This window comes from Anomaloglossus baeobatrachus, chromosome 4 (assembly GCF_048569485.1).
Source record: "Anomaloglossus baeobatrachus isolate aAnoBae1 chromosome 4, aAnoBae1.hap1, whole genome shotgun sequence".
NCBI classification, from domain to species: Eukaryota; Metazoa; Chordata; class Amphibia; order Anura; family Aromobatidae; genus Anomaloglossus; species Anomaloglossus baeobatrachus.
Genome location: NC_134356.1, coordinates 336,168,473 through 336,192,437, shown reverse-complemented (window position 1 = coordinate 336,192,437; position 23,965 = coordinate 336,168,473). Strand labels below are relative to the sequence as shown.

At 40.2% G+C, this 23,965-nt stretch overlaps 1 protein-coding gene across 1 annotated transcript in view; it reads right to left on the bottom strand.

Annotated features, from left to right (window-relative positions):
- Nucleotides 1-23,965, bottom strand: part of CPED1 (cadherin like and PC-esterase domain containing 1) — a 519,469-nt gene that overhangs the window by 52,027 nt on the left and 443,477 nt on the right. The window contains exons 16-17 of the mRNA XM_075345048.1: nucleotides 8,729-8,846; nucleotides 565-701 (exon numbers count right to left, since the gene is read on the bottom strand). Coding sequence (XP_075201163.1) covers nucleotides 565-701; nucleotides 8,729-8,846 — 255 coding nt within the window. The remainder of the gene's footprint in view (nucleotides 1-564; nucleotides 702-8,728; nucleotides 8,847-23,965) is intronic.

Genomic DNA, 23,965 nt, shown 5'->3' with positions numbered 1-23,965 from the left:
TTTTCATTTTTTTTTTAGGTGATAACCTGGTTTCACTGAACAGACCCCTTAAATCAAAGTAAATTTCAACAAATTTGTAATTTTCCCTTGTTTCTTTCATGCACATATAAATGTGCTAGAGATTTTATTTTTCATGTATAGACTGTTTTATAGGGATGGCAGCTATATAACTTGAACTTCGTCACAAATGCAATTCTTTTAAAATATGTAGCTTTAACAATTCAGTTGCTTTTAACAGACTAATGCAAATGATGTCACAATTTCCACATAAGTCTTTTACGACTTAAGGTCTCGAAGACAGACACAATTCTGCTGTGACGCTCTACCATTTAACCTTCCTTTCCACCTCCCCGTAAATAAAGTTTAATAGTCAGCAAATATGTAATTTACTAATATAGACTTCCTAATTTCCAGTCTTTACTCATGGGCTGTCTCACATTGTTTACATCAAGAAACAAAGACTTCCTTCACTTAGTCCTCATTCGATCAGTATCATTGTAATTTAACATTAACAATACAGTATAAAATGTTTCAATAATTAAGCATAAATCTAAAACAAAATACCTTTCTGTCCATCAAACAATGCTGCAGCTTATGATTCTGTAATACTGGATGGTGACAATCATCTGGCTGCCATGATATCGCTCGCCAATCACATGTTCGGTTGTCCGAGCAGCTCAAACAAGGCACCAACCAATGACCTACGCAAAGTACAAAAATTATTAATTTAATGATTGTTTATTATTACTTACTATAAAGGCATATTTACTAACATATTGCAAATTGAATGGTTCCAGTTTGCTATATAACAAATGTAAGATGTGTAATATCCGTCTAGAATAATAAAATGTACTGCTTTCTACAGATCCAGCATTTCTATGAAATAGACCCTGAATATATGAAGATAGAGTAAATATATAAATAGTAAAAATTAGTAGTGAGTGACTTGACTGTGACAAATTTCCTGAAAATTTGCAGGTTCTCAGCGAATTCCAACAATTTTCCTTCCAACACAAGTGCAGACTGACAAAATAAAAAATATTCACCTGTATCAAATCCCCAATGTGCTGCTCTGGTCCGTTCTGCATGTGGACTGAGGCTCAGCCCAGCAGGTATGATATAGTGATTTGAACTTAATATCCAGTCCCAAAATTATTTTTTCTGGAGTCTTGATAAAATTTAAATCATTTATTAGTTTATATAAAAAATTCCAAAATCAAAAACATATTGCGTCTTACGCGTTTCAAGCTCTATCCGAGCTCTTACTCATAGCTTTACACATAAACACTGTTTAGAGATTTTATACACTCCATTATACTAGAGGATCACCCCACCTCAAGTTGATTAATCACATGCCTTCAGGTAGCTCACCAGGGCGTGAACAAACTTTGTTCACGCCCTGGTGAGCTACCTGAGGGCATGTGATTAATCAACTTGAGGTGGGGTGATCCTCTAGTATAATGGAGTGTATAAAATGTCTAAACAGAGTTTATGTGTAAAGCTATGAGTAAGAGCTTGGATAGAGTTTGTAAGGCGCAAGATGCAATTTGTTTTCAATTTTGGAATTTTTTATATACACTAATAAATGATTTAAATTTTATGAAAACTTCAGAAAAAATAATTTTGGGACTGGATATTAAGTTCAAAGTGCTGGATTAAACCTTCTTCTGTTGTTCAAGGTTCCGGGAGCCGGCCCGCTGACTGTCCATGCACTGATCATCAAAATCGGCCACGGTTGCTTAAAAGATGAGCTGAACCTGTTTACATATACAATTTCTATGATATAGGGATGTCATTGCACGTGATGATCTGAGACACAGACACACAAGCTGAATGGTGGAGCAGGGAGCTGATGGCTCTCTGTTCCAATTATATTCAATAGTGATGTATTTCTATATTTTTAAAAATGTTATTTAACTTTTTTTTTTATATTTTTTACTTAGTCCCACAATGATGGGACTCTAGTAGTCTGATGACCTATATAATACCTTAAAAAAACTTAGCTTTGCAGGGCATTAGACCTGACAGTGTGAGGCCTGGTTCGTATAAAAAAAATCATCAGAAATTAATCCAGAAAGCTTGGCTAATATTTGTTTTCTCATTTATTAATTGTCTGCAATCTGTTTTTATACAGCAGAAGTTATTAAAATTTTACACCTTTATTATCTTAAGGAATGTAGCATTTGAAGTGCCTCGTAGGGGCTAAAATAGCACTCGCTGCCCAGACATCATAGGATCCAATTTAAATTGCTTGTTCTCACGCACAAAGTTCTCCACAGTGCAGCACCCCTCTCATCTCTGTCTATCACCCTACCCGATCTCTACGCTCCGCAAACGACTTGAGTAACATCCACACAAATCCTAACCTCTCACTCCTGGCACCAAGACTTCTCCTGAGCTGCACCAATCCTCTGGAATGCTCTACTCCAAGAAACTAGTATGAACCACAATTTTAACAACTTCAAACATTCCCTAAAAACACATCTTTTTAGGGTGGCTTATCACCTTCCCTAATCAAAATCAATTCACACAGCCCGTTTACTACTTTTCAAAACATAACTCTCCATCAGACTCCACCTAAAAGCATCACAAAGATTGGCTGGACACTAGCTCATGCAGTCTTTATTTATGCCCCATTTTTCTCACGAACATATGAGTATTTATACGTGCACACGGTCCTTGTGAAAACACGGACATGTAAAAAAAATCACCATAGGTCATAATAGGTACGTGTGGCATCCATGAACAACCAGATGCTAAATGTACGGGAAAGAGTGACATGTGAAGGGATCCTAAGTAGAGTTGAGCGATGTTCGAGTCGATTTCAAGTTCAAGTGATTTTGGGGGGTGTTCGAGTCGTTCGACGAACTTGAACGATTTCCTTAAAGTTTGGCAGTTCGAGTTATCGTTTGAGAATGGTTCGATCACCAAAAGCGTGGCTTTTCACAGTAAGTATGTGCGCACAGTGCATATCTGCATGCATTCTGCGTCCCCAGCACAATCCCTCTCTCTTTCCTACTCACCGATCACGGGCGTCTCGCTGCACAGCTGTCACAAATCTCCAGCGGCTTTTCCTCTTTTGAAAATGGCTGCCGCTTCATTATTCAATCAGGTATTCCGTGCCTTCCCCACCCACCGGCGCCCATGATTGGCTGCAGTCAGACACGCCTCCACGATGAGTGACAGCTGTCTCACTGCAACCAATCACAGCCGCCGGCGGGCAGGTCTATATCGTGCAGTAAAATAAATAAATAAATAATAATAATAAAAAAAAAACTGCAGCTCCCCCATTATTGATACCAGCCAGGATAAAGCCACATGGCTGCAGGCTGGTATTGTCAGGATGGGGAGCGCCACGTTATGGGGAGCCCACCACCCTAACAATATCACCCAGCAGCCGCCCGGAATTGCCGCATCAATGAGATGCGACAGTCCCGGGACTTTACCCCGCTCATCCCGAATTGCCATGGTGCGGTGGCAATCGGGGTAATAACGGGGTTAATCATGACAAGCGTCTCCCTGAGACACCTTCAATGATTTACCTGTAAGTGACAGTAAAGAAACACACAGCAAAAAATCCTTTATTTGGAATAAAAGACAAAAAAATACCTCATTTACCTCTTTATTAATCCCCAAACAACAATCCAGGTCTGAAGTAATCTACATGACACTATCAGCTCTGCTACATGAAGATGACAGGGAGCGCTCTGTGTCCTCTCCACGCAGCACCTGAAGTGAGCCGTGCTGTCACCGGAGACTTCACTCTGCAATGCAGAGGTCAAGATAACCAAATCTTCCTATGTTTCTTATTAGAGGCAGTGGCTCAATGGGTAGAGCTACTTCCTAGGGAGCATTAATTCACGAGTTCGAGTCCCAGCCTCCCCGATTAAGAATTTAATTTATTTTTAATTTTAAATTATAATTATTATTTATTTATAATTATAATTTAATTTAATTTACTTTAATTATGCACTGAGGGGAGGAACTGGAAATCAGCTGTGAGCCGCGGGACACACCTCTAAAATCGGAGCAGCTTGCGGAATGAAGCTGCATTGCTCTCTCCTCTCTCTCTTCTCTCTCTCGGTCTCTCTCTCTTTATCTCTCTCTCTTTTTGTCTCCTTTTCTCTCTCTTTTTCTCTTTCTCCCTCTCTCTCCTCTCTCTCTTCTCTCTCTTCTCTCCTCTTCTCTCCTCTTCTCTCTCCTCTCTCTCTTCTCTCTCTCCTTCTCTCTTCTCTCTCTGCTCTCTTTTCTCTCCTCTTCTCTCCCTTCTCTCATCTTCTCTCTGGTCTCTTCTCTCCCTCTTCTCTCTCTCTCTCTTCTCTTTTCTCTCTCTTTTCTCTTTTCTCTCTTCCTCGCTCTCTTCTCTTTTCTCCCTCTTTTATCACGCTTTTCTCTCTCTTTTCTCTCTCTCAGACCTGGCGATGATCAGCTGATGTGGTCACCTACGGAATCAGCTGACACTATAAGTCGAGCAGTGAGACCGGCTTTTTATCGACCGGCCGGCTAAACTATCAGCTGCTGCTGTTGGACAGAAGTCTGCACAGAATTGTGTAGTTTTTTTTTTTTTGCACCGATGCATCAGCTGATTGTATAAAAGCCGTTTATACAATCAGCTGCTGTGTCATGTGATTCAGGCCCTTGAACCTGACACATCATCTGATCGCTTTGCCTTCCAGCAAACCGATCAGATGATATTGGATCCGGATTGGACGGCGCGGGACCCTTGACCCAGGATTACTGCACAGGTGGGTTCTTTATTTCAATAAAGATGGAGTCACTAATTGTGTTGTGTTTTTCTTCTAATAAAAATATTTTTCTGTGTGTTGTGTTTTTTTTTTATCTGTACTAGAAATTCATGGTGGCCATGTCTAATATTGGCGTGACACCATGAATTTCGGGCTTAGGGCCAGTTGATAATATACAGCTAGCCCTAACAACATTATTACCCAGCGCGCCACCCATCACCAGGGCAGCTGGAAGAGGTGGATACAGCATCAGAAGATGGCGCTTCTATGAAAGCGCCATTTTCTGGCGCGGCTGCAGACTGCAATTCGCAGCAGGGGTGCCCAGAAAGCTTGGGCACCCTGCGCTGTGGATTCCAATCCCCAGCTGCTTAGTTGTACCTTGCTGGACAGAAAAATTGGGTGAAGTCAACGTCATTTTTTTTTTAATTATTTCATGAAATTCATGAAATAATTTTAAAAAAAAGGGCTTCCCTATATTTTTGGTTCCCAGCTGGGTACAAATAGGCAGCTGGGGGTTGGGGGCAGCCCGTAGCTGCCTGCTGTACCTGGCATACAAAAACATGGCGAAGCCCGCGTAATTTTTTGGGGGGCAAAAAACTCCTGCATACAGTCATGGATGGAGTATGCTGAGCCTTGTAGTTCTGCAACTGCTGTTATCAGAACTCAAGCTAACAAATTATAGGATATAGGGGTATAGAGGTCAAGAATGTGTTTACAAAAAACAACTCTGTTAATTAATAGAACATCAATTTGAATTAATTTTCTATTAAAAGCATCAAAACCTTAAGGGGTATTTTGCACACTACGACATCGCAAGCCGATGCTTGCGATGCCGAGCGAGATAGTCCCCGCCCCCGTCACAGCAGTGATATCTTGTGATAGCTGCAGTAGCGAACATTATCGCTGCGGTAGCTTTACATGCACTCACCTGCCCTGCGACATCGCTCTGGCCGGCGAACCGCATCCTTACTAAGGGGACGGGTCGTGCGGTGTCACAGCGATGTCACACGGCAGGCGGCCAATAGAAGCGGAGGGGTGGAGATGAGCGGGAAGTAAACATCCCGCCCACCTCCGTCTTTCCGCATAGCCGGCGTGAGCCGCTCTGACGCAGGTAGGAGATGTTCCTTGCTCCTGCGGCTTCTCACACAGCGATGTGTGCTGCCGCAGGAACGAGGAACTACATTGTACCGTCGCTGCAGCTACATTATAGAAATGTCGGACACTACACCGATGATACGATTACGACGCTTTTGCGCTCGTTAATCGTATCATAAAGGATTTACACACTACGATATCAACAGCGACGCCGGATGTGCGTCACTTTCGATTTGACCCCACCGACATCGCACCTGTACTCCTTAGGCTATGTTCCCACAATGAGTTTTTGGTAAGTTTTGGATGCTACATGTTTTTGCTGCATCAAAAACACAGCGTCTTACAGTTCCAACAAAGTGGATGGGATTTATAGAAATCTCATGCCCACTGTGCTTCTTTTTATGCAGCGTAATCTGACCTACAGTGCATTTTTTCAAATCCACAACATGTCAATTTCTCTGCGGGGAGATTGAGTTTTCTGTGCAGATCTTGCCCATAGAGTTTCATTTGATGGAGAAAAAAACACACGTGTTTTTGGTGCTTAACCACTGTAGAAATAAATAAAAAAAATGCATGTAATCTGCACCTAAGAATGTCAATACATTTTTGGGAAGGCCAAATATCAGGAAGTTTCTAAAACAAACAGCTTTATTTAAAGAATGACACACCAGAGACAAGAAAGTAGCACAAAAACGAGATAAAAACATGTTAAAAAAAAGCTCACAAAAATACAATGAAAAGAATGCAAGTAACCTTATTTACATAAGTGCAGAAATGGTGCTGTAATTATGCAACATCAAAAACTCCCCTTAAGCTTATTGTGGGACTATAGCCTAATAGGCATAATTTCTGCACAAAAATATCAAACAATAGAAAATTGATCAAAAAATCCCACTGTCTCAGTTAATCCCATAGGAGACCAATATTATATTATCTACAAGAAGAGGAACAGTGGGACAGAGGCAACGAAGGGCACAGAAGTAGGAGGCCAACTGTGGAGTAAAAACAGAGGTCCTAAATTCAAAGAACTTACGGTATCCCTATTACGCTCCTAAACAACTGATCCTTACCTTGCAGCAGAGGTTGGCACCCTATAAATCAGTATGGTGCCTCCAGGTAATGATGGCTGTCCTTAAAAATAATCTCTAATAAGTGCTCTAATAGTAATAAATATAAACAACATATGTACACAAATAATTAGTACTCATGTTATACAGATCCTCCTGTAGAATGGAAACCGAATATCGCCATCAAAATTGAACTTTGTTGGATCAATCACCGAGGTTCTAGTAGGAGTCTCTAAGTCTTGATTACAGGTAAAGCACTTATTAGGAATTCCCTTTAGGTCTCTGCCACACTCACGTGCCTCCGGTACGTGTGTGCCTTTTTTTTCACGTACCGGAGACACGGGCCCACGTGGTCCTATGTATTGTTATTGTTTTGGATACACGTAAGTATTCAGGAACGGAGCGTGTGTCCGTTCCATACTTATGTGTGTCCATTTTTTAAAAACGCTGACATGTCCGTGTTGCTCCGGCAGCACGGGTGTCACACGGCCCGCACCCGTACCACACGGATGTAGTGTGGATGCGGACCCGTGTGAGACGCGCCGGAGAAAGACACGTGTCAGTGTAAAAATAGAAAAAACACATGCTCACCTCCACTATACCTGCAGTCTCTGCCGCGGCTGTCCCCTGCATCCGTCCCCCAGTGAATTTGAACAACGCTTCTTCTTCACTGGGGGCTGGAAGCAGCATCAGCGGGGCGTGGCCCGTGACGGATGCTGTCATTCAGCACAACAGACAGCGCCGGATGATGCAGATAAGGCGGGGCTTTCCGTTCTCTGTGTGTTATTACGTATAACACACGGAGAACACGTACATGCCAAACACGGCACACGGGGACAAAACCACCCCGTTAACACGTACGTGACAAAAACGTTACGTTTTGTCACGTAAGTGTGGCAGAGGCCTTACGGACAGCTATTGTTCAGTGGGTGCACCATACCTATTTCTAAGGTGCCAACCTCCACAGCAACATAGGGATCAATTATTTAGAGGTGTAATGGGGACACAGTAAGTCACTTTAATTTAGGGTATCTGTTTCTGCTCCACAGTTGGCTTAATAGTTGTGTATTTCTGTGCCCTTTGTGGCCCCTGTCCCACTGTTCCTTTTCTTGGAGATAATATAATATTGTCTCTTCTGGGATTAACTGAGACAGTGGGATTTTTTGACCGATATTCTATTGTTTGATATTTTTGTAGCATTTTGCTTTAGTATAGTTTGTAATACAAATTATACTTATTAGAGTTTTGATGCATTTAATAGAGATTTATTAAAAAATTATGTTTCATTGATTAATATAGGGTTAAAGGGTTCATTTTGTGTAAACAAGTATCTGGAACTCCTATTCCTTTTACTGGAGTTTCAGAAACAGTATAGCTCACCCAATCTTGGCTATTTCTGAAACTCCACGTCCACTGGTCGGAGCAAGGATGGATTATTCCCATATAAGCCATGAAAGTCTAAGGTTAGAATAACACTCCAATATACAGTATCCTAGATCTGTATCTACACTAGATACTCCTCTGCCGCACTCTCTGGTCAATAGTTTATATGCTCCTACAATATGCTAATCACTCATTGAGGATACTGATTATACCAAATGCGTATTAAATGCTAATCCTATGTGTATTTAGTTATTATTATTATAGTGCCATTAATTCCATGGCGCTTTACAAGTGAAAAGGCACTTAGCACTTTAGCACTTATCCTATCATGTGTATAGACCTTATGAACTAAGGCTAATTTAGAAGGAAAGAGTATACTGAAAATGCACATTTACACAAGGAAAAAAGTTCACTTTCATGGCATGCAGTTGCACAAACCTTTGGCATCTCCTGTCTCACACTTTTTCTGACATGAGTATGAAAGTCCATAAATTGTTTCATTTGGAATGTCCTGTAATCCACATGGCTCATCAGCATATATAAGCAACCCGCAATCCTACAAAATAAGAGAAAGATCAAATATATCTTTACTCATAAAGCTGCAAACACACAAATTACAGTATATAAAAACCATACTGATATAGTGCTATAAATATTTTATTTGCTTATGTCGACATTTTGTCTTGGTTTTTAAACATCCCTGCTCCATTTTGTGAAAAATAGCATACCGTGACATGCAATGCAGCACATCCAATTCTGCTCACTTTTGTCCAATGCTCCACCTGTCTGGCTCACAGGTATACAGTGCTGGCCAAAAGTATTGGCACCCCTGCAATTCTGTCAGATAATACTCAGTTTCTTCTTGAAAATGATTGCAATCACAAACTCTTTGGTATTATTATCTTCATTTATTTTGCTTGCAATGAAAAAACACAAAAGAGAATGAAACAAAAATCAAATAATTGATCATTTCACACAAAGCTCCAAAAATGGGCCAGACAAAAGTATTGGCACCCTTAGCCTAATATTTGGTTGCACAACCTTTAGCCAAAATAACTGCGAACAACCGCTTCTGGTAACCATCAATGAGTTTCTTACAATGCTCTGCTGGAATTTTAGACCATTCTTCTTTGGCAAACTGCTCCAGGTCCCTGAGAGTTATAGGGTGCCTTCTCCAAACTGCCATTTTGAGATCTCTCCACAGGTGTTCTATGGGATTCAGGTCTGGACTCATTGCTGGCCACTTTAGTAGTCTCCAGTGCTTTCTATCAAACCATTTTCTAGTGTTTTTTGAAGTGTGTTTTGGGTCATTGTCCTGCTGGAAGACCCATGACCTCTGAGGAAGACCCAGCTGTCTCACACTGGGCCCTACATTATGCTGCAAAATTTGTTTGTAGTCTTCAGACTTCATAATGCCATGCACACAGTCAAGCAGTCCAGTGCCAGAGGCAGCAAAGCAACCCCAAAACATCAGGGAACATCCGCCATGTTTGACTGTAGGGACCGTGTTCTATTCTTTGAATGCCTCTTTTTTTTTTCTGTAAACTCTATGTTGATGGCTTTTCCCAAAAAGCTCTACTTTTGTCTCATCTGACCAGAGAACATTCTTCCATAACATTTTAGGCTTTCTCAGGTAAGTTTTGGCAAACTCCAGCCTGGCTTTTTTATGTCTCGGGGTAAGAAGTGGGGTCTTCGTGGGTATCCTACCATACAGTCCCTTTTCATTCAGACGCCGACGGATAGTACAAGTTGACACTGTTGTACCCTCGGACTGCATGGCAGCTTGAACTTGTTTGGATGTTAGTCGAGGTTCTTTATCCACCATCCGCACAATCTTGCGTTGAAATCTCTCATCAATTTTTCTTTTCCTTCCACATCTAGGGAGGTTAGCCACAGTGTCATGGGCTTTAAACTTCTTGATGATACTGCGCACCATAGACACAGGAACTTTCATGTTTATGGACATGGACTTGTAGCCTTGAGATTGCTCATGCTTCCTCACAATTTGGATTCTCAAGTCCTCAGACAGTTCTTTGGTCTTCTTTCTTTTCTCCATGCTCAATGTGATACACACAAGGACACAGGACAGAGGTTGAGTCAACTTTAATCCATGTCAACTAGCTACAAGTGTGATTTAGTTATTGCCAACACCTGTTAGGTGCCACAGGTAAGTTACAGGTGCTGTTAACTACACAAATTAGAGAAGCATCACATGATTTTTAAAACAGTACCAATACTTTTGTCCACCCCCTTTTTTATGTTTGGTGTGGAATTATATCCAATTTGGCTTTATGACATTTTTTTTTTTTTTCATTGAAGACAAATGAAATGAAGATAATACCAAAGAACTTATGATTGCAATCATTTTCAGGAAGAAACTGAGTATTATCTGACAGAATTGCAGGGGTGCCAATACTTTTGGCCAGCACTGTATATGAAAAAAAACAAGAAAAGAAGAAGGGGCATATCCAGGACTAAAATCCAAACACTTATTTAATCATATAAAAATGTATATGCCACAGGCATCAGAAATCTGACGTGTTTCGTGTGTGTTACAGTGATTAGGAGCGTATAACACACACGAAACACGTCAGAACTCTGAATGCTGACGGCATATGAATTTTTATATGATTAAATAAAAGAGTTTGGATTTTAGTCCTAGATAAGCCCCTTTCTGCTTTCACTGCTCCATTTTGGGTTACCTTTCATCCAATTTATAACTGTTTTCTCTACTTCTCTGCAAGAAGATTACTTGTTTGTTCTTTATTAGAATTAGGAATTATTTCTAAACTCTAGACTCCACATGCTGTACTTGTACATTTGTTTTGATTTGCTGGATTGTAGCTATATTATCATCGTGTTGAATGGACAGCACTGAATGAAAAACTTAAATTTCAAGAACAAACCATAGCGTTCAAATGACGTCTCCCTTGCTTAGCCGTATCTTAGGCAGCTCCTTTTCAAGTAAATAAAATCATGTATGCACTCTATTACTCAGTGTAACTAGCACTAATAAATCGGATGGATGATGGCATGTACACAATCCTCACATACTTCTCTCTGCTGCTCCATTGTGTATCTGAATGCAGCATATGTGTTCACAATCCTATTTTTCTCTACGTGAGACATCCATCAGGGTTCTGTTGACTAGAAAATAAAATGCATCCGTATGTGCGATCTAGAAGGCATGTGCACTAGTTTGGAATATATGTCACAATTGGGGTTTTAACACAACTTAAAAAAAAAATCCACAATACAAGAAACTAAAGTGGATAAAAAATGTTATGTTCTAATTGATTAGATCCTAAAGTAAATGTACCAATATTCTAAAAGTGAATCAATGGTTCTAAAGCAGTATATCTGGTTGGTGAGATAACGACCAACTATTTAAATCAAGTTTTTGTGTTAAATGTAATTTTTTAAAACATTTTTGGCAGGTTTTTTTTTTTTTTCATATAACGATCTTTAAAAATAAAAAGAGTAATCTTGCAATTTTCACATTGGCCACTGGGGAATTTTTAGAATCTTACTTCCTGTCCTTTCAGGAAGAGTTTGCAGCAGAGCATCATATTAACACAGGATCCGTTATTCACAATAGGTGATGTCACAGCTGACCCTGCTCCCCCTTCCCCTTATAAAGATCTTTGCACATGCTCATTAAACACTTCAATACAAAAGAAGGCGTCTGGGTCCAACCATTGTGACTGAGTTATTTCAGGGTAAAAAAGGAAGTAAATGGAGGCTGAAATATCCCTAGTGGTCAGTGTGAGAATTGCAAGAGTTTTATTTTTATTTTTAATACAATTTGCGCTATGTAAAAAAATACTGCAAACAAGTAAAAAAAAAAAAAATTAAAGAGGACATAGTGGCAGGTCTGCCCGTCATTTTTTTTCTCCACTTTGTTGTTGGCATACAGGGCACATAAATGACTGTGTTATTTTTTTTATTAGTCAACTAAGGGCTTTATTTCATTAAGCTCTGTAAGTCTACTTTCATTCCTCTAGGATGCCATCCAATTTTAAAACAGCAGCATCCATAGGTAGGAAAAAGTAGATACCTACAGTTATGACCTAAATGAAACACCCATTGTGGTCGGAACTGTGCCAGTATGGTAGTTAGGCTATGTGCCCACGTTGCGTATTTGCATGCAGTTACGCTGCGATCTGCACCGCAGGGTAACTGCATGCGTCCTGCGTCCCCAGCACAATCTATGAAGATTGTGCATAATCCATGCCCACGTTGCGTTTTAGAATGCAGCGATTTGCATGCTGCCAAATCGCTGCGTTCTATAAAGCAACATGTCACTTCTTTCGTGCACTTTGCATGCTGTCTCCATGCTGTCTATAGGGAGAGGCAGCATCCAGAGCGCACGAATTCTACAGTCACCAAAGTTTCAGAACGGAGCTTTTCAGCTGCGCTCTGAAGCGGACATGCAGGGACATTACGCTGCGGTGCAGAACACACACACGTGGGTACATAGCCTTACTCATCCTCGATCCTCGGCTGCTCCCACAATGCTCCTCACTCTGATGCTGCTGGCCACCTGGTCTCCTTGCACTTTACTAACAGAAAGTGCTGGGAGGGAGACGTGGTCATGTGAGACAGATAAAGTCTCACGCAAACCTAAGAATTAGATTACAGGGAAATTCCTGTGGCAGGTTTATTATTGTAACAATTTCCACTTGTAAAAGAAATGGATTAAGATATTTAAATGACCATAATTTTAGGCATGCATAACCCTAAAATAATCCTAAAAGTGACACAAACTAAGCTTTCATTTGTTTGTATGGGTCTTTACAATTCTGGCCTCCAGAAGCCAATATAAGTCATTTAGGAATTCACGTAGAGACTCAGTAAGTTACAATGGGGGTGGGCATGTGGACTTGGCTCACCTACACCTTGTCTGCATCCAACTCTGGGAGGTTAGTATTCCCCAGGACACAACAAAGGGATGTCCCACTTGCATGCCCTCCACTGTAATTACACTATATACTCTATATACACTAACACGTCATTCAAACTTATTTATAGACCAAAATATAACACATATTGAAGATAAACTGGAAAATGACATAACACTTTTTTTGGGGGGGTAATTTTACTGTTCCTATGCTTTATACCAATAAACTTTTTTGTACGGATTAAAAAATTAAAAAAAAACCCTCTTAATACGATTTTAGTCCTTGGTATAATTAAAATTATTCCTGGGGTTAGAGAAGCAGACTGTGACATTGTAAATTGAAACACAGATGCCGAGGACTGTCTACTATCCAACTGCGATGTGCGCTTGGAGCCACGGCGTCTGGGCACGCTGTGTAGATATTTAGCAGTGCTACTCCAACTAACATTAACATCAGACAGTTTTGCCCTCGCAGAGAAACAATTTGCACAGGGCTTCACACAACATCCTCAAATTCCTAAATGGCTTGTGACTGCTCTCAACAAAGTGCTACAGGACAACTTAACAGGGATTTTCTTGTTCATACTTGTGCTCAGGAATATGTCTGTCCTACTGTGATTCTGCTGTAATAATGGAGGACGCAATATTAAGACCACTTTATCAATGGTTTTTTTTTCTTCTTTTTCAAAGAATATACGTTGATACATTTGTATGCATTATTATAAAGGATAGATAGATAGATAGAGATAGATAGAGAAAAAAAGAGAGATATTCCAAATCCACTGCTAACAAGGCAAACTATGATGCGCAGGGGGACTTTATTTTCTTTATATTCAGATATAAATGGACTAATTGAGCCCATATTACAAAGACATAAGATAGGCTCAATTTACATTAACATTCTTTTTTTCTGACCTTAAAGGAATTGTCCTATTTCATTAAAAGAAAGGGCCAAGACTAATTATGCTATAAAATTCAAGACTCAGCTGTACTTATGTGTCTTTGTCCTTTCTCCCTGCCAGTGTTAGCAGCAGTGATGTCATGTCTACAGCACATAACCGCTGCAGTCAATCAATGGGCTCAAGATTAACAATTTACATGGCAAGGACATTGGTAGGTAAGTACAGCTTGGTTTATAATTTTGCAGGGTAAGTAGCACTCATCCTGGCTTTAGTGAAAAAAATCCCTTTTAATGTACATCATACTTCAATTTCCTTCTTAAAGCTCTTTGAACTTGTTCCCCTTACCCCACACCTTGATTTTCTCAGTACCTCACATCCCTCACCTGTTTCCCTTCTCCTATATTACAATTTATTATTAAGTGCAATAGTCACTGTAGATTTTTAAGTCTATTTCCATAGTTATTTACAAGTCTACTGTAAATTTAAAACTCTTGTATGGCTTTGTAACCTGTATTGTCTCATGAGTCCAAAATATCTGTTACATATCTGTCACGCCGGGGATGAGCGGATCCCCGGCGAGTGATGCAACACAAAGGGTACACCAATGCAACAGATGGCCCTGGCGCTAGGTAGAGGGGAGCAGGGTCACCCCCTAACACTCATCTGAGGCTGGTCCCTGCACTCCATAACATCCCCAGAAAAGTCCTTCCCCCCCATGCGCCGTCACATGCCTAGGCCCTCACTGGCCCTGAACTCACCCTGTGCTAGTCTCACCACTACAATAAAACAAGACAAGGAAGGTAAGACAAACAGAGAAAAGACACAATAAATACTTCTACATAGAAACTCAAGCAGGAAGCTTCTCAGATGCAATAGAAACAACACCTCAGCTACTCCAGAGCCAGGCTCCTTCAAAGTGGTTAGTTATAGAATGAGCATAGGAGAGAGGAGAGCATAGGAGAGAGTGAGGAGTGAGCTTATATAGCGGAAGGGTGTGGCTGCAGCTGAAATTAACAGCTACAAGTCAATCTCAGCAGGATAGAAGAAAGACCTTAATCCCTTTAGCACCAAATGGTATCAAATACGCTCCAACTCAGGATAAGCAGAGCGGATTCTAAAATGGATCTGTGACCAACCAACCTCTGAGACCATCTAAAACCCCATCTTCTCAAGGTCTCAGTAGACCGTGACACACTCGTGACAATATTTTTCATACCTATGTTTTCCATGTGTGATATGATATGATATCTGATATGTGATGTTCAAAAATCTTCTGATAATGAATAGTGTTGGATCCCCACTTAGGATAAAGATAAAATTGTGTTTGGAAATGTATTTCTACCTTTGTAGCCTATTGTGAATATTGAGTGAATGTAGAAACTTTGCACTCCAGATCAATGTGAATAGTAGTTTTTATTGTGAAGAACTTGTAGGACCAGTACAAGCACAGACATTTTGGTCAAAGACCTTAATCAGTCTGTGTACAGAGGGTCCTAAGAAATGATAGCAACTTGGCAAACGGCGTAACTGGGTATGATGCTGTGTCCACCGTTAGACAGTGGTGGACACCGCGTCATACCCAGTTGCGCCATTTGCAAAGTTGCTATACTTTCTGAGGACCCTCTGCACGCAGACTGATAAAGGTCTTTGACCAAAATGTCTGTGCTTGTACTGTACTGGTCCAACAAGTTCTTCACAATAAAAACCACTGTTCACATTGATCTTGAGTGCTAAGTACAGTTAGGTCCAGAAATATTTGGACAGTGACACAATTTTTGCGAGTTGGGCTCTGCATGCCACCACATTGGATTTGAAATGAAACCTCTACAACAGAATTCAAGTGCAGATTGTAACGTTTAATTTGAAGGTTTGAACAAAAATATCTGATAGAAATTGTAGGAATTGTACACATTTCTTTACAAACACTCCACATTTTAGGAGGTCAAAAGTAATTGGACAAATAAACCAAACCCAAACAAAATATTTTTATTTTCAATATTTTGTTGCAAATCTTTTGGAGGCAATCACTGCCTTAAGTCTGGAACCCATGGACATCACCAAACGCTGGGTTTCCTCCTTCTTAATGCTTTGCCAGGCCTTTACAGCCGCAGCCTTCAGGTCTTGCTTGTTTGTGGGTTTTTCCGTCTTAAGTCTGGATTTGAGCAAGTGAAATGCATGCTCAATTGGGTTAAGATCTGGTGATTGACTTGGCCATTGCAGAAGGTTCCACTTTTTTGCACTCATGAACTCCTGGGTAGCTTTGGCTGTATGCTTGGGGTCATTGTCCATCTGTACTATGAAGCGCCGTCTGATCAACTTTGCGGCATTTGGCTGAATCTGGGCTGAAAGTATATCCCGGTACACTTCAGAATTCATCCGGCTACTCTTGTCTGCTGTTATGTCATCAATAAACACAAGTGACCCAGTGCCATTGAAAGCCATGCATGCCCATGCCATCACGTTGCCTCCACCATGTTTTACAGAGGATGTGGTGTGCCTTGGATCATGTGCCGTTCCCTTTCTTCTCCAAACTTTTTTCTTCCCATCATTCTGGTACAGGTTGATCTTTGTCTCATCTGTCCATAGAATACTTTTCCAGAACTGAGCTGGCTTCATAAGGTGTTTTTCAGCCAATTTAACTCTGGCCTGTCTATTTTTGGAATTGATGAATGGTTTGCATCTAGATGTGAACCCTTTGTATTTACTTTCATGGAGTCTTCTCTTTACTGTTGACTTAGAGACAGATACACCTACTTCACTGAGAGTGTTCTGGACTTCAGTTGATGTTGTGAACGGGTTCTTCTTCACCAAAGAAAGTATGCGGCGATCATCCACCACTGTTGTCATCTGTGGACGTCCAGGCCTTTTTGAGTTTCCAAGCTCACCAGTCAATTCCTTTTTTCTCAGAATGTACCCGACTGTTGATTTTGCTACTCCAAGCATGTCTGCTATCTCTCTGATGGTTTTTTTCTTTTTTTTCAGCCTCAGGATGTTCTGCTTCACCTCAATTGAGAGTTCCTCAGACCGCATGTTGTCTGGTCACAGCAACAGCTTCCAAATGCAAAACCACACACCTGTAATCAACCCCAGACCTTTTAACTACTTCATTGATTACAGGTTAATGAGGGAGACGCCTTCAGAGTTAATTGCAGCCCTTAGAGTCCCTTGTCCAATTACTTTTGGTCCCTTGAAAAAGAGGAGGCTATACATTACAGAGCTATGATTCCTAAACCCTTTCTCCGATTTGGATGTGAAAACTCTCATATTGCAGCTGGGAGTGTGCACTTTCAGCCCATATTATATATATAATTATATTTCTGAACATGTGTTTGTAAACAGCTAAAATAACAAAACTTGTGTCACTGTCCAAATATTTCTGGACCTAACTGTATCTACATCTACTTGAGACGGTTTTGGACCCTACTTGAGCATCACCCCAGAAGTGTCGTGTGTATCAACTCACTATTGTGAATATTGAGACTTACGTTTTCCACATGCCAGTTCCATAGAACAGAGACGAATAAGTAACTCGCTAACATTGAAAGTGTATCTACAAGCCTGGCAGGTTGCCTGGTTCCCAGCAATCATGGAGGCCACCTAAACTTACTGTTGGGATCAACATTGTGGATGTTGTGAAGGACAGAAAAATTTAGTACAGACAACTTCAAAATTAAGTAACATACCATAATAATTATTCTGAATTCACTATCTGCTGACATCATAGAAATCCTGTATGAATCAATACAATGATTTCTTACTCCTCTGATCAGCATTGAACTATAGAATAACACATGCTATATTCCCAGTACTGGTATGTGGGCCACTGTCACTTATTTCTTCTTATGTACAGCACCATGGAATCAATGGTGCTTTATAATTATTATTATTATTATTATTATTATTATTATTATTATTATTATTATTAGTAGTAGTAGTATTAGTATTATTAATAATAATAAAGTCTATAATAAATACGTTATCCTCTTTATGAGTATTAGAAGAAATATTTGAAGGCATGATAAATATTGGAATAATCTAATATATAAGAGTAATTGCATTGATAAATATAACCTACATTGTCCAGTTTAGAGTATTGAGTTTAGATTAGTAAAAAAGCCACAGCTTGGCTTGAGATGCAGGCAAAGCAAAAAAAGGTATCCAGCTGCTTGGATATAAAACTTCACCAATTTATTAGCACAGTTTTAAAGATTCTAGGTACATTTAAAATATTGCATCAAATAAAAAAACGACGCATTTCATACATAGAACAGTCCTTGGTTCTCAAGTATCTAAAAGGGAATCTATGAGCAGTTTTTTTCTATGTAACTTGAGGAAAGGATGAAATAAGGGCTAAGACACTGATTTCAGGGTTGTGTCACTTATTAGGCTGATTGCTCTTGCTTCAGTGCAATGAGTGTTTTATCTACAGGTGATTTTCTCTGCCGGACTATTTTCACATGTGAATCCTGGTCCAACCCCACCCCAGCAATGATTAAGCGGGCTTTACATGCTACAATATATCTTACGATGTGTCGGCGGGGTCACGTCGTAAGTGACGCACATCCGACATCGTAAGTTATATTGTAATGCGTGACAGCTACGTGCGATTGCGATTGAACGTTAAAACATTCATCGCACGCACGTTGTTCAATTCCTAAAAATTGAACGTGAGGTTGTTCAATGTTCCCGAGGTAGCACACATCGCAGTGTGTGACACCCCGGGAACGATGAACAGATCTTACCTGCGTCCTGCGGCTCCCGGCTAGCTATGCGGAAGGAAAGAGGTGGGCAGGATGTTTACATCCCGCTCATCTCCGCCCCTCTGCTTCTATTGGCCGGCTGCCGCGTGACGTCGATGTGACGCCGAACGTTCCTCCCACTCCAGGAAGTGGACGTTCGCCGCCCACAGCGAGGTCGTATGGAAGGGTAAGTACGTGTGACAGCAAATAATTGATTGTGCGGCACGTTCAACAAATTGAACATGCCGCACATACGATGGGGGCGGTTACGATCGCATACGATATTGTATGCTTAATTGTAACGTGTAAAGCAGGCTTTACTGTCAATATACAATGTGTACAGCAAGCTGATAATCAGTGGTGTGGGTGGAGTAAGCCACCTACGCTCTGCTATATACTACATCTAAATTCTTTGTGTCACAACTGCTACACCCAGTAAACTAAGTGATACATTGTTGCAATCGGGGTCTCTTTTCCTACAGCTATCAGATGAGAAAGCAAAAACTTAGTGACAGATGTATGTGTTGAGCAGTCATAAATAGCTTCCACCATCTACCACGATGGGATGTCAAAGGAGCAGTCCGGTATTTTTTTTGTTTTTATTTATTTAGTCACTAGTCAACCCTATATGTGTAATTAAGCTAGCATTACTTTAATTTCTTTGTTGTTTCGATCCGAAAATCCATACATTTCTTCAATGGATCATACCACCTGATAGTGACCTCATGGGAATAAAAAAGAACCTGTCTCATGAAAACTGCTATATACCTACAGATATGTATTTAATCTGAAGGTTAATAGCACAGATTTTCTGGTTACTCAAGGGGGCATCATCTCAATCCGCAGAACTTCCTGTATAATGAAACTGCATAAAATGTACCACACACTCCATATGTGGCAACAAAAACTCTTCTAAGGCCCTGTGCGCACACTGCGTTTTTTGCCGCGGATTTGCCATGGTTTTTGCTGCAGAAATGCTGCAGTAAATGTTCAGAACCTTTCTGCAGTCCTTCCCCAGCAAAATCTATTGGAAAAAAAATGCTGTGCACACACTGCGTTTTTTACCTACAGGTTTTTGCTGCAGAATATCTGCAGCAAAAAGAATGAGAATGTCACTTAATTTCCGCAGGTACTTGCGGTTTTGGCCATAGAAATGGTAAAAAACCGCAGGTACCAACCCGCGGAAAAGCTGCGGTAAAACTGTGGCAATACCGGTTATTACCGCGGTTTTTGCCACGAGTGCGGTTTTCTGCCAGAGAGTGCGGATTTCTCTTAAGAAAAAGTTATTTCCCAGTGCGCACATAGCCTAACAGTTACTGATGGTGATTACACAGTTCGTCCTTAATTAAGTGCTTATCGAGGAAAGGATAATCATCCTCTCAACAATAAGGGATGGAATTGGCTATAGTTGTCTATGTGATACTGCATTAATACACCATGGATCTCATAACAGAACATAGTAAATATAGATTAAGAATAAGATTTATGTATCAAAATGAAGACTCAAGAGAAGGAACCAGGACCCAGGAGGCTAAACTGTAGAGAATTAAGTACTGTGAGTGACTTGTGTATTAGTGCCTGTTCTTCCTCTATCTACTTCTTTTGCCGGGCAATGCTGTACTTTAGTTGTGAGCAACACTAGACAACACTAGTCATGTGTTCTCCAAGCTGGGAGCTACCTGCTGTTTAGCCTCGATGGGTTGTGGGTTTCATATGTTTTTTTTAAATTCTCCATTCATTGTCCGTTCCACTAGCTCTAAAATCCTTTGTGTCTTGGCATCTTAGGGTAGTGGGCTATTATAATATTTGGAGGGCTATGTGGGGTCCATTAAATTATTTGCAGAGCTAAATAGGGTTCGTTATTATATTTGGAGGGCTATGTGGGGGCCACTATAGTGTTTGGAGGGCTATGTGGACATCATTATACTGTTTGGAGGCATATGTGGAAGCCATTATACAAGTTGGAGGGCTATATGCGGGCAATTATACTGTTTAGAGGGCTAGTCGGGGCCATTATACTGTATGCAGGCAATTATACAGTGTGGATGTTTGTATGGGAAACATTACACTGTTTGGAAGGTTGTGCTGGGGCCATTATGCTGTTTGGAGGGCTATATGGGGGAACTTATACTGTTCAAAGGGCTAGCAGTTGCCATTATATTGTGTGTGGGCCATTTTACAGTGTAGAGAGTTGTGTAGGGGCCATCATTTTGTGTTTAGGGTTGTGTAAGGGACATCATACTGAGTGTATGATTGTGTAAGGGCCATAATACCGTGGGGAGGGCCATTATACTGTATGGAGGGCTGTGTGGGGGTCATAATAATATGTAGAGGGCTGTTTTGGGGTCACCATAATTTTCAGGACGTCGCAGCGTACAGTAGAGTCAATATATTGTGCGTGTGAAGAGTATTATGGAGGAATTCACTGTGGGTGTATCATACGGTGTTTAGAGGGTACTTTTGTTGGCATGATACTTTACTGGGGCAATGAAAGGGGTATCTTAATGATGTGTGGGAACACTAAGGGGCTTCGATTAACTTGTAGAGGTTGGAAAGTTGTGAGACATGCTGTTTTGTGACCCTAACAAAAAATATATATTTTTATTTTTGTGGGGGGGCACAATTAAGACTTTTGCTACGGAGCCCCATGATTTCTATGTATGCCAGTGGATGGGAGTATTTTTGAATTTTTAGGTAATTATAAGCCAATCTATGACAGTTCATAAATGCCTAACCCAGAGGTGTCTAGCAGAGGCCTACTGTATGCCCTTCATTTAATTAGAGTAGACATACCCTCGGAAGATTTCTGTTTATTGAGCAGTTAGGAAAGATAGTTAACTCATATGGCCATCTTAAATCCTAGGACAATTGTATTATAGGGTTGTTTTATTTGACTTAATTGGAGTAAAAATATGGTAAAACTTCATGGATTAGGGCATCTATACAGTATTTTTAATGAGTGCAATACAGTATGTGAAACCTCTATTATGAATTGCAGAAGTGTTGTACAAATCACACAGTAAGTAAATAATATTTTTTTTTCTTTATATTATCTGCTTGAAAAGCCCTGATTGTATAAATCTCAGTAACCCTTTAACAAATTAACAATTCCAGCTCACCTATTTTGAACTCAAGGAGGGAACTAACTTCTTCAGCTTATTACAACACAAAAAGAGAAAGTCTTATTTTTCTTGGTAATTGTGGAAGCATACTAACCAGAAGGAGAAAGATTGTGCCAACTTATTTTTTTTCAAGTACATTTTTGCACGCTGGATAGTTACTGAAAATAATTTGAACTTTTTGAGATATTTTATAAAAAGATCAAACTTTGAAAGGAGATTTACAGATAGGCCAGTTTAAGGGTTATTCTCATTATAAAGTGAACAGACTAAAGAGAACTCACCTGGGTTATACCTCTGTGTCCTGCTAAGTTGGCAGTGATTCTCTCAGCCACCCAGCTGTACAGATAACTAAGACTATTCATTTGGTAGGAATATTCTTTTAGAAAATGTACAGTATATATATATTGGAGGTTGACTAAAGTTCTGAAAACATTTTAAGAAATCTGCTTGAACTTCATACTTAAATATAATATACCATAGCACCACATAGTAGAGAACTGAAGATTAGATATTGTTCACATCTACATTAGAGACTCTGTTAGCTGTGCTTTTTCTGCCCTAATGAAGGACACCCTTGATGAAACCACAGGTTTCATTATATTATTGTAAGCCTTGGGATCCAACAATTGCTGCTGGTGTCCATTGTGCATCAGGTTCAGCACTGCTTTGTGGTTCTAGTTCAACTTAGAAACCATGACACCAATGTGAATAGCGCCTTAGGCACAGCATGTGTAATATGAGATTCTTGTTTCCAAAATGAGAGGTGTGCTGCTGATTTTGATTTTCCTTTATTCTTGTCTTACAAAAATAAGTTTTCTAGAAGTTGATAAAAAAAATGCTGAACTTGTTCAAAATATGTTCCATGTACATATTTTCATATAATATTTGTTTTACTTGCTTATATAGTGCTATTCATTTCCACAACACTTCATCTCTGCCCTCTTTGGAGCTCACAATCTAAATTGTCTTTGGGATACAAGCGACATAAACACAGGGAGAATTTACAAACTCCTTGTAGATGCTGTCCTTGGTGGGATTTAAACCGAGGACCCCAATGCGGCAAAGCAATGGCGTTAACCACTGGGCAACCATATCCTAGAATTCTCTGTGTTTGTCATTTATGTGGTGTTTTTACTAGGGGTGAGTGAACCCGAGGATGTTCGGATTTGCCAGGTTTGGTCGGATTTTAAAGTTAAGTTCAGTTCCGTCCTTGAACTTGACCTGGACTTGTCTCCAAACCCCATAGAAGACAAAGGGAATCTGAACTTTAGTGCTGTAAAATGGCTGTAAATGGGTCATAGTAAGGGCTGGGGGGCTGCAAAAGGAAGAAAAAAATCGGTTAAGAGCACGACAGTTGCACTGCAAACATATGTGGAGAAGGAAATTACTTAAAGGGGTTCTCCCACAATAGCAATCACGATTAAACAAAGTAAATTAATAAAATAAACATTTTAAGCTTGCCCCCACAGAGACTGATTTAAGAGATCCCACAAAAAGCCAAAAATCATAAGAGTGCCACCACAGAGTCTGTTTTCACAGTTCCCCCTCAGAGCTAAAATTTCAGCTCCAGTAGCATACACTACAGCTGCTTCAGTTAACAGGCTCATAGTTGGATTTGGGAGAAAGATGGCGTTCCACCGTGAGGCTTGGAAAAGTTCCCCACAGAGTAACAATTTTAAGAATGCCCCTACAGAACCTGTTTTCAGAGTTCACTTACACAACCAAATTTGGAAGTGTTCACTCACCAAGAAACAATGCTAAATATGATCCTTCAGAGCCTTTTTTCAGAGTTCACCCACACAGCCAAAATTGGAACAGTTCCCTCACTTAGCAACAATGTTAAAAATGCTCTTACAGAGCCTGTTTTCAGAGTTTACTCACAAAGCCAAAATTGGAAGAGTTCTCCCACAGAGCAACAATGTTAAAACTGCCCCTACGGAGCCTGTTTTCCGAGTTGACCCACACAGCAAAAATAGGGAAAGTTCATCCACAGAGCAATAATATTAAAGATG